The sequence below is a fragment of the Coccomyxa subellipsoidea genome, assembly GCF_000258705.1.
Source record: "Coccomyxa subellipsoidea C-169, whole genome shotgun sequence".
Lineage (NCBI taxonomy): Eukaryota > Viridiplantae > Chlorophyta > Trebouxiophyceae > Coccomyxaceae > Coccomyxa > Coccomyxa subellipsoidea.
Genome location: NW_005178025.1, coordinates 243,462 through 255,141, shown reverse-complemented (window position 1 = coordinate 255,141; position 11,680 = coordinate 243,462). Strand labels below are relative to the sequence as shown.

General features: G+C 53.5%; 1 protein-coding gene across 1 annotated transcript; it reads right to left on the bottom strand.

The window, feature by feature from the left end:
- Window positions 1-355: 355 nt before the first annotated feature.
- Window positions 356-11,585, bottom strand: COCSUDRAFT_58313 (hypothetical protein; the record flags this gene model as incomplete). The annotated part of the gene is made up of 18 exons (XM_005644052.1): window positions 356-442; window positions 847-1,017; window positions 1,481-1,647; window positions 1,943-2,054; window positions 3,035-3,175; window positions 4,230-4,415; window positions 5,115-5,270; window positions 6,017-6,212; window positions 6,614-6,724; window positions 7,361-7,547; window positions 8,000-8,296; window positions 8,968-9,148; window positions 9,680-9,912; window positions 10,094-10,204; window positions 10,331-10,443; window positions 10,844-10,920; window positions 11,027-11,205; window positions 11,579-11,585. The coding sequence occupies 18 exons, from the start codon at window positions 11,583-11,585 to the stop codon at window positions 356-358; spliced, it is 2,712 nt and encodes a 903-aa protein (XP_005644109.1).
- Between the last annotated feature and the right edge of the window lie 95 nt (window positions 11,586-11,680).

The window sequence follows — 11,680 nt, the reverse complement described above, 5'->3', positions numbered from 1 at the left end:
TGTCAAAGTTTGCATGATGGCGGCATTTTACAAGTCTGATGGCGGCACTTGCCATGTAGTCAATTGTCCCTGGCGTCAATTGATGCCTGTGTAAACAGTGATGTGGGGAAAAATTACCGATGAACGCGCATGTTTCCTTAAATGCAGATCAAGTGGATTCCACACATCCAGCGGCTGACAGAGTGGCAAAAGTTGCAACAGGAGGTCTCCCGAAACTATGCTAGCACGATCCTAGAAATGCATTCTGTACAATTTCAAGGATACACCACCATCTAAATACCGCACTTGACGCTTTTCACAAATGCTGTTGCAACGATACCCTTGGCTTGCAACCTTGCAATGGTAATAATGTATTTCAAGTTCCCTTCTCAATGTCCTCAACCTCCTTGAGAATTGCAGTGAGCTGCGCATACTTTGGGGTCTCCTCAAAGCGCTCCATAGCCTGCAACCCAGCAGAAGCGCTCATGAAGAAAAGCAGACTATACTCGCTCCTGATTGATCCCAAGAGCTCAATATCATTGTCTAGGACAGCCACATTTCTGCGTAAGATCCCAGAAGCAGTGTTCATTCTCTAAAAAGGATCTTCTTGACTCAACATTTGGTGACCCCCACATTATGGCCCCAGTGGAGTGCCATTATATAGACACCAACAGCTCATGTAATACCAGACAAGGGCTCTCCTGCTCTTGCAGAACAGGAACACACACAGTGCATGAAGGCAGGCTCTCAGGTGCCATCTCAGCAGCGAGCTACATCTGCAAAGAGTCACATCCCCAAGAGCTGCACCCAATTTGCCAGACTCATTTGGGTTGATAACTCGAATCCCCACAAAGGTGAGCAGATCACCTGTTTGATGGCGCCGCGCAGCAGCATGCGCACTGAAGAGATTTCTCTAGGCTGCAGGTCCCCCTGGCGAACCCCCTCCAGCTGCCACCTGGCATACTTAGCCACAGCGCCTGAATAGGCGCTAAAATGGCCCTCGCTCTTCTGCCATCCAGAGCCCTGCAGCGCCCTCACCTGGACAACCAAATTTTTTCATCAGAGATCTTTTTGTTGCCTGTTTCTCAAGAGTTCTTGAATGGCGCTTTTCTCACAGATATAGGGCTGCCGCATGATGACAGATCACCGGGAATTTCCTCCATGTGCATTGCAAAGAGCCACTTCTGGAGCTCTGACCATCATTAGCTGCCCTTCTGCAAGTGTACCTCCAAGCTCAGAAAATGCACACTGAAGGAAGCGTTGCAGCTCTAGCTGGGGTCTCTGTCCCCTGACTTTCCCCTTACAGAGAAAGGGCAGCTACCAAGAGCGAATACAAGGATGGAAAATTAGATAATGCCACCCAAACATCATGTTCCGAAAAGCAGGAGCCCTTCTACCTAGTGGCACAAAAACACAGGCACAGAGGCTAATAGACATAGCAGTTTCTCTTACGCTTCCTGGCACAACTATTTGAGATAATGCATCCCCAGCAGCTTCTGACCTGCTTCAGGGCGGCTTCGCGCGCGCTAGCGGGAAAGCCGGTGGCCGCGTAGTAATCCGCGCACAAATCCCAAACTAGGCCGCCAGCCCCTGAGGCTGCAGCGCTCGCCTGTTTCAGCGCCTCTCCGACCGCCCTCTCCAGCTGCGTGTCTGGGTCCCGCCTGCCGCCTGTCGAATTCAAATTCAAATTCAGAATGGTGTCAGCTGTGGCCGACTCTTGCCGGTCTTGACCACTGCTGGATGAAACTCTGCAAAGGCTGACAGGGTCGTACGCCAATGCAATATGGCCATGAGACACTTGTAGTAGCAGGCTGCAGGTGGAGGGTTATGGTGCGAAAGGGCTGCATAGCTGCAGCAAAAGCCCGCCAAGTGATGAGCACTGAGGCAACCATTGCAAGACCACAAGACTTTGATGAGGTACATCACTGCGCGACCAGTAGAATTTACTCTGAAGGACACACACCTGGCAGCTCCTGGCCCAGAGTGCCGGCTGCTTCGCGCGCGCCCGTGACGGCATCCACCAGCGCCCGTAAAAGATCCTCCTCCCTCCGCTGCCCCTGAGAGAACGCTATCACCTGCAGCACCCGCACCCACCCTCTTCCTGAATTGTTGCAAAATCGCGCAAATTCTCCCTACTTCAAACTGTAGAAATATGATGGTGGATTTACCCTTGCTGCAATGGTTGGATTTACCCTTGCTGCAGAAGGGAAGTCTGACCGTGGCCACCAAAACAACAGCTGCCAGTGAGACCCTAAAAAGTCCCTGTGCCTCCTTGAGCATTGGTGTCACTGGCCATGGTAAAACTTCTGTCAGCAACTGCATCCAGGGCATCCATTATATTTTGTTTGCATGCATATTAGGGCCAGAGCAGTATCAGGATTGCCAAATTTCTGACGGAATGCAGACACTTAAGAAGAGAATGATATGTAGATGGGCAGTGACAGACTGCCTACAAGACCAATGAGCCTCAGGTGGCTCCCACAAGGTCTCTAAAAAGTAATAATAAATAATAATTTCGGGCCACTTGTGCTCTTGGCCCGGCTGGCGGGGGCCGGTGTGAAGACTGAGCATTTCCTACAATTGATTGGGTGTTCCGTGGATTTGGCGGTCCATCAAGAGGTAGGATGTGTGACAGCCTCTACCTCTACTGGTCTGCAGACGCACCTTGCCTCTGGCAGGACGATTGTGTATTCAGACTCATGATCAAGATGTTCAATGCCCTGACTCGAGGCCGCAATGTGCCACCAAAGGGGCATGTTTGGATGTATAGAACAACAGCTCACTGGGCTGACAGCGCGGGGGCCGCTTCTCAGACACCTCTTTTCGGCAGCTCAAGGTGCTCATCTGGTCCTACATCTCATTGTATGCATGAGCAAAAGTGCCTCATTTTATGCTGTTCACTACAGCCAACTCAGCATGCCCACCTGCTAACGCCGCGGGGGCTGCTAGCCAGACGCCTCTTATCGGCGCTCAAGGTCCTGAAGTACTCCCATGTCTCAATGCATGCATCAGCAAGAGTAGCTCGCTTTAAAGTAGCCAACTCAGCAGTGCCCACCTGGTTGACGCCGCGGGCTGCTTGCAGGAAGTTGCTGGTTTGAACGGCGGCATGCGCGTAGTTGGCCCAGGTCTGCCAGCTCTCGCGCTTGTACTTCACCGCCTCGCTCAGCGCAGAGAATGCCTCCTTGTAGCGCCGCTCCTGCGATTCAAAATCCAAATCAAAGTCAAATCTTCAAACACACAGTGTGGAACGAAAAAGGTCAGGGAAAGGAGGGTCACCCCATGTACAAAGTAGTACCAGCACGTTTTTGCTGCGGTCTGCCATGCAACCTACTGACGAAGAGGCACCGCCATGCTGGGTCTGGGCAACCTTCATAACTGCCACAGATCACAGCAGACAGTTGCAAATTGGTATTGCAGATGAAAAAACTGCATTGATCTGGAGGCCATGACGATCGCTCAAACCCAGCACCCTAACAAGGCAGAACAAGCTCCGGGAGGAGAAAGCCTTTGTTTGCATGGCATGCGTGCAATCACTTGATCTGCTCCTTCCTACTGCTCTTGCTACATGCACGCAGAGCTACAACTGTCACTCAGCAAAACCCACGAATCCTCCCAAGTCCAGCACCGGGAAATCGCCAGTGTCCCGAGATGTATCTGAGAGTTTCAGATCAATCCAGGACATTGGTGTTATAGACCCCTGACAGCAGCCCCAGCAGAGGGCGGACCGCGACACACTCACAGTATCTGGCTCTCTGGAACCATCCATTTTTTATGTGTGCAAACTTGAAAGGTGAGCTTGACGTCAGGAAGAGGGCCCAGCTGCCCAGCACCTGCATATGGATAACCCCCAACTGTCTATTTGGTGTCAAAAGTCCCTGGGAGCAGCCCAGCAGAGCAGGGGCAGGGCAACCTTGCAGGTGAATGGCGGCCGGGTTGTTTCAGGCATCGCCATTTTCCTCTACTTTGACCAAACCAAAAAAAACCTCCAGTGTTCCCACTGGGGAAGTTCCCAGGTTTACTTAAAGCATTCACATCATGCAGGACCTTGGTGCCATAAAGCCATTACAGCATCCCAGAGCCGGGACAGGGCAACACACCCAGTTCTAGATCTCTGCAACCATCGATCTTGCTTGTCTGCAACCTTGAAAGCTTGCGATGTCAACATGGAAGGTCCCTTTTCCAGGGGTCTTGGAAGACGAGATTTGCTGGGCCATGCTCATAATGAAATCGAAAGAGGGCCCAGGAGGCACCTGCAGGTGGATGGCTGCCAGGTTGTTCCAGGCATCGCCATTCTCCGGCTCCTGCTGCGCGGCGCGGCTGAACGCCTGCAGCGCGCGGCCGAAGTTGCTCGCCTTTATGCAGCAGTAGCCGAGCGCAAACCAGCCCTCCGAGTGCAGCGGATTCACCGCCAGTGCCAGCTCCCAGTGACTTGCCGCCTGCGCATTGTGATTGCAAAGTAATTAGCCAGTGTAAGTACACCATATTTGAATTTGATTTGAATGGGATTCAGGCCCCCCCGAAGGGACCCTTGCACCATGCCTGTGACCAGGCAAAGCTCCCAGTCAACCTTGTGTAGTGGAACCGGATCAGCAGGGCTGAAGCTGCATGTGAGGGCCCTTTGCCATCCTGTTATGAGACCTTCACCGAGCAGTTGCTGCATGTCTGCTCGCATGCTGTACTTCCAGTACGACACGAGCCACAAGAGCCTGCGGATGGTAATGTATATTTCACAGATACACCCATGGATTGGTCTTTCCTGTGGCAACCCGCCCAACAGTGTTCCAAGATCTTCCTGGCGTCCTGAGATGCTGATGAGCATTGCAGGAAGGCCTGAGAGACCATGGAAGCCTTTGAGCCCGCCACAACAGGGAAGGACAGTCCTCTGATCAGCCAAACGACAGGTCCACATCCATGCAAGGACAGTGCAACCTGAGCGGCAAACATCACTGCATTTCCATACCACTGTCTACCAGGGGATATGATCAGACAAAGCAGAAGAAGGGCCCCGGCTGGCGGGGGGCGGTACAAAACTGAATATGTGGCAGCCTTCACCTGCAGCATGTCTGCAGACGCACCTTGCCTCTGGCAGGAAAAGCGTGGAATAAATGATAATAATAAAAGCAGAAGGACGGCACCTTCTCGTAGTTTTTCTCACGCTGCGCGCTGCGTGCGAGGGAACGTTGTGCACGGACGCTGCGGTGACTGGACCGCTGCCAGGCCGTCTCATAGTGCTCCTCTTTTAGGGTAAGGTCCCCCAGAGCACACCACAGCCGCGCATCGTCCGCCGTCACCTGCGCGAAACAAATAAAACTTCATATTATTCTTCTTATTATTACATGCCTTTCCTGCCAGAGGCAAGGTGCACATGCAGACAAGCTGCATGTGAAGGCTGCCAAATCCTACCCCTGGTGGACTCGCCAGACCCCAAACAAGACCCAATCAACCGTGGGCACTGTGCTCAGTATGTATACCGCCCTGCCTGGCGAATTACAAATCACACTTCCAAGTCCGGTGAATTCTTCATTAGCTTGACTCGCACACACTCCCCTTTGTTCTCATGCCGTGCCTCTCTCGGCAAAAGCACCATGCATATTTTCGTATTCATGCATGCGATAGCACGTGTTACGAGAGGTATGCTATCGCAAAACAAATGAGCACCCGTCTGCACCCGGCAGCTGTCCCCACTCTTGTGCCTGGATAGGGCTGCTTCTCAGTGCTTGGGACCTCAAATCGGCCCGACTGAGACGCAGGAGATGTGACACTTGCCACGAACATGAAAGCGTACACCATGGACGGCAACCCTCCATGCTGAGCTAGCTGAGGTCATTCCAGGGCAATGCAATGAACTATGACAATCTGGCAGAACCCCCGGCCTTGCTTGCCATTCCCTCTGAGCTGCAGCACGCTCACCTTGCAGCAGATTTTCATTTTCTCACCGTGTATGCATGCGCAACCATCCGCTCAATCGTGCCTGAAGAAAAATCCGACCGATATTCTGGAAGGCACAGTGGAATTGTCAGGCCAGTCCATGGCGCACCTCGAGCCGCCGGTGCACAAGCTCCTCAGCCTGAACGTTCTTCTCCAGCAGCCGGTAGCACAGGATGAGTGCGTCCCAGAGCTCCAGCTCCTCAAACAGATCCATCGCACTGCCCACCAGTCCCGCCGCTATCAGCTGCTCGCCCAACTCCTTGCGCAGTGATGGGCCCATCGGAAATCTCACGCTGAAGGCGTGCCTGCATCCGGCATCCTATATTTATGAGAATCCGTTTCAGGCTTGATCACAAGTCCTACTTCAGGGATGCTGCCAAATAAGCCATCCGATGTGTGCTGGCTCCGTAAGAGGGATCCGTAGTGTATAGGGAGGAATCCCGATTGATGATATGGGGGAGCATCCGCCAGTGTTTCGCACGTCAGCACATGTTGGCCATGCCCTCAAGAGACGCACATCACTAGAAGCCTGTCTTAGACAGAACACAGACAGAACTAAGCTCCCTTCAAGGAAACTCTCCCCCCTCTTGCTGCGCTTGCTGCTGATTGCAGCCTTTTGATTCGGCAAAGGGAAACGTTTTGTGCGAGGTGGTTTTTTGGCGGGAGCTTGTCAACTATCTAGATGGGACTGGAAAGGCATGCATACCTCATGCGGTGGCTGGGCGCTGGGAGCTGCTGCTCGGTGGCTTCCACAACCTGCTGCAGCGACAACAGTGCGCGCTCGCGCGTCCTGTTGCGTTCCCTCTCGTGCCGCGCCCTGCAGTTACAACATCAGAGAATCATAACAGTATCCTTATTTTCTTGAGAGGGGGATGCTCACCACTGACAGCCGAGCTGCTGAATGGTGGGCATGTAGATGCTAGATTTGCAAGACCTTAAAATGCTTTCAACAGTCTGGTGTGTGGTAGCAACTCCACACTAGATCGTGGGGCAAATCACTTTCCTGAAAGAAAAAATATCTAGAGCAATGCTGTTTAAGAAATTGCCTTGAAGAAAAGTGCCATCAGCTAGGCGTCCAAGAGGTGCTGCAGCTACAACAGTATCATACCAGCTCTATTGCGATTCTCAGCAGAGTAGCATTTCCGCTTCTGTCTGGGGCTTCCGAAAGAGCAAGGATGGGCGGGAAAATCACTGTGTGGAAATGGTGCTCCGTTCCCAAGCCATGCCACAATGCATCCACCGTGGGCAACAGCGGTTAAATCACCCTAGATGCTAGAAGGCCTGAAATTATCTGTGCAAGTGGGCGCCACCAGGTGTCTGATAGAGTCTTGACACCCTCATTTGGAGTGCCTGCAATAGATAGAAGCATCTAGGGTGTTTCCCATCACTTTGGATTTCTCTTAATTATAGCCATTCAGTTTTGTGTATATTCTCTTGTGGGAGAGCAGCGCACCGCAGCAGGCGCGCAGAGGAGCGCAGGAGATACCGGGACCTTTCTTGCTGCAGCACGGCGTCGATATAAGGTGCCATGCGCCATGCGCGCAGCTCGTCGGCCGCCGTGCCCCGGTGCACGGCCTGCGCTCGGCCCAGCAGGAGCGCCTGCTGCCCGCTGCCCAGCCGGCTGCCCGCCTCCTCCCCGCCTGCCCAAAAAGGGCAGCCAACGCTTCGCAGGTGCACACAATGCGAGGAAGCTGGAAAGAGAAAAAGACAGATGCTACCAAGACGAGCCGTGACAGCCCACAGGCCGGCTTGAAAGAAATGCAAGCATGCCACAATAAAGGGAGAGGGGGGTTCCTAGGAGCATGTGCTGCCTGCCTGGTGCATGGAGAGCTGCTCTGCATATCATTCTGCCCGCAGACTGATAACGTTACCGAGCAAGGTTGCGGGGGTCACCTTCCTTGCTTTCCTGAGTGCTTGGAACTCTGACGCTTCAAGCTCAACAGGATCTTAAGGAACGAAGACCTCCCAGTCCATGCAACCTGGGCGATTTCGCCACTCATGCATAGGATAAAGACTCTGCTGCTCCCCATGAAGACAGAGTCATTGAATCTGTCCTCATGGTCAACTTGCAAGACCGAGAACCCCAACGCACCTTCTGCATTGACGAAGCGGGGCACAGGCAGCACGTCCGAATCGCTGCTGAGGCCCTGCATCTCCACGCTGCGCACATTCTGCTGCGCGCTGCGCTGCGCCTCGCCTGAACTGGCGCCGCCCTCGCCGCTGACTAAGCTGCCGGCCGCCGCCGCGTCGAGCCACTCCGCCTCGTCGCCGCTGTCAGCCGCTGAGTCATCGGGTGCAGAGTCGTCGGTAGTCACCGATGAGCAAATGGCCTTCACCACCAGCTGCGCCCACGCGTCCTTCTGGTGCACCGTTCTCACCCCCATCGCACCTGCCGGCACATGCCTTACTAATTGCGCATAGAAGCTCCCACTATTATCTGCCTGCCTTTACCGAGAATTCCAGGTCGACTTCCACCATCTCAACAAAAGAAGGGAGATTGACATTGTCAATGGAAGAATGGTCATGCTTTCATAATGCGATGCACATTACCACCAAACCTTTCGCAGTGAAAGCAAAACTTCATGGTCTCTTCAGAGAATCTCTGATCCAAGGTCCAGATGGCGGAAGTCGAAGGTGGACAGCTCATTGACAAGTAAAGCACAACTCGCAATGATGTAATCTAGCCGAGGACCGGCCTGCTTTCTTGGTACTGAATCAGCATGTACAATTCAACACTGAGGTCAGGCAGAAAGCCTGGTGCATACACAGACCACTCAAGCCTAACCTATGGCTGTTTCTACTATATTTAGGCTCAAACCGCACACGGCTCAAGCCGTTCAGACCCCTTCATCTATGACAGTATTTAGCCGGTTGCCCCCTCGAGGGTTTATCTCGTGCTGCATGGACACAGAGAGATGGCCAACCAGGCCTCCCACTGCATCGAGAATGTTGTGGAGCGTCCATAAAGACGGCGAATATAACTTAGTTGCTTAAAGTGCTGGACAACAGGGGATTAATTCCCCAACCTATGAACGCCCCTAAAAACCGATGCATACTCACCAGTGACCTCCACTTCGGTGCCAAGAAGCTTCCCGGCAGCTTCCAGGTGCCCTTCGGCGTCAGCGACGCGGCCCACATCGTGATCTCGGGCACCTGCCTCCAGGTGCGCAGCTGCCTCCAGCCGGGAAGCTGCTGCATGCATCTCGCCCGGCAGCTTCTCTGCTTGTAGCCCATCAATCACCTGCAGTCAAGAATGATTGCTTTCAAGATGCCAGCACTGCATGATGTCTACATGGAAGCCCTTGGAAAAATTTTCTGGCGGACATTGAGGTCCCCTGCTTACTTACACGGTGAGGCACACTTGCTTCATGGAAAATCCCCAAGTACGCAGACCTCTGATGAAGCAGATACACCTCAGGGCTGCGCACATTTATGCAAGCAGGGAAATTAAAAGACCGCCTTGACTCCTTGTTGACATTGATCGCAAAGTCACAAGCTGTCATCAGAGTACAAATCAGCCCAAGCTCCACACTGCTGCAGGGCAGCAGACATGGGCAAGCTGCTTGTATATATAGATCTCAACAGGGCCAATGACTGAGGGGGCCAGCACCAATGCTGAGCATCGTGCCCACGGCTAATCGGGTCTTGCTTGGATCCGGCGCGTCCAACAACGGGTCTGATTCTGGCGGTCTGATGTGTAGCTTGTCGGCAGGCGCATCATGCCACTTGGCAGGAATGGCGCGTGATATTCATCAGTGAGCCAGAATCACACACTCGCCTGAGGCATGAGCTGGGAGAGGCCGGACTGCAGGCTGGCGGCAGGCCCCGATAACACCCTCTGCTGCACCGCCAGAACGCGCGCGGCCCACCACAGCCACGGCAGCGGCCGCTGCAGCTGCCCGCTGTGCCCGTTGGGCGCGCCGATGCTGCCCGCTCCCTGAAGCTGCCCGGGAGCTGCGCCGGAAGCTTCTGTTTCGTCGGTGCCTCCCTCCGTGGACTCCAGCCCTGCATGCATGCAGACGAGGTGTCAGATCTGGCTTCAATATATGCGTGGCTTTCTTTGGATCTGCAGCACTGTATCCCTCTTTGCAGACAGCTCTGGAGCATCTAGGGTCAGGATTCACAACCATCACAATCACCGCGCTATAACAGTAGCCTGAAGATGTGTTTGCGAGATGGCACGCACCAAGCGGGGGCAGAAGCAGGGTCCTGGCAAGCAGAAGATACTGCGGCTTTTTCAAGTGGCCAACCACATCCTCTCCGCTCGCACTCAGCTGAGCCACTGCCCACCTGTCACCTGCACGGTCCCAATACACTCCGCTTGTTGCTCGACACCTCTTTTGTGCTGGAGCCAGACGTGACTTACAGCAATGTTGCTGAGATGGTTTGATCAGGCGAAGGGTGTTTTGCATGTAAATCACACCTGGTGAGACGGTCTCTGTGCCCAAAGGGCGCTGCTGAGCTGGCGTCTCATGCCCCAAGTCAGCCCCGCTTGCAAGGTCCGCCACAGTCTCGGGAACTTTCTCATTTATCGGCCTGCGGCAGGAACACACACTCATGCTTGCTAGCCAAGGAGGGTCATGAAACCAGGCCACCTGCGGCGCACTGAGCTAAGAGACAGCTACTTGCAGAGCTACACGAGTGAGACGCGTAGGCGATTTCCTTGCCACATAGCCGTAAGGTCTCAGGATCGAAATGATGGACCAGCAGCTCGTACACAAACACGAGGTAATCATCTTTTTGGTACCAAACCAAGGGAGGCACAATAACTTCTGACACAAACCCCTCCGCCCCCGCTGGCGCATCCGCGATATCTACTGTGAATGTCACCTTGTCATTCAACAGCTCCTCAACGGCTGGGTCCAGCCACCATGTCCCCAAGGACAAATATTTGCTACTTCAACTGAGGTGATTCAGTTGGAGGAACAACCCTCACCCTGTAAGATTGGCTTGCAGGAAAACCAGCAATGCCGCCACTGCGACAAGGAGCTGAGTACCAGATGCCCTCTCATCCTGCGCCACAATCAAATAATTTCAGAAAACGCCCCTCTCACCGATCCGTGCTCAAGCAGCTGCACTGTGTGTTTGCTTGTAGATGGGCCTATGCAAGACCTCTCACCTGTGTGTCATTGACCGAGGCGGCAAGCGCTTGGAAGAATGAATCTGCATCGAGCTCCGTGTCGCCTTGTGGCCTGCTTTGCACTGCTGACCTAAGCAGCCTTTTAGCTGGCTCTGATTGCAGTGCTGCCAAGTACTGACCCTTAAGGACATCGTTCAGCGCCTCTTCCAGAGCTGTGTCTGCAGCAATCCAGGCAACATGTCAAGACCGAGGCTCGAATTCTCAGCGGTGAATACGCATGCATCTCAGCAGGGAAGAGCTTAGTCGCACTAGGCTTGCACACATGCAGAGCTGACGAAATGTTTTACTCTGCAAGACTCCTGAACAAAGTCTCGATGAACCAACCAGCTCAACCGATGGCTAGGTGGGCAGGACGAGCGATTACACTTCACATTAGAATGAGTGTCAGAATGGCGGAGTCAGATCGATATTAGAATTCTGGAGGTTACAGTTGCTCACCCTGACATGTAAATGCCTCATCTTCAAGGAGTCTGCTGTCAACCTCTGAAAAGGTAGACAGCAGCAGTCGCCAGCCAACAAGCTCACATACACTATTCATATCGAGTTGCGCGCTCAAAACCACTGCACAATATTCATTAGATTTATATTCAAGAAATCTCTGCTGTTATCTCCTCGATCGCAAAAGCAGCTGAG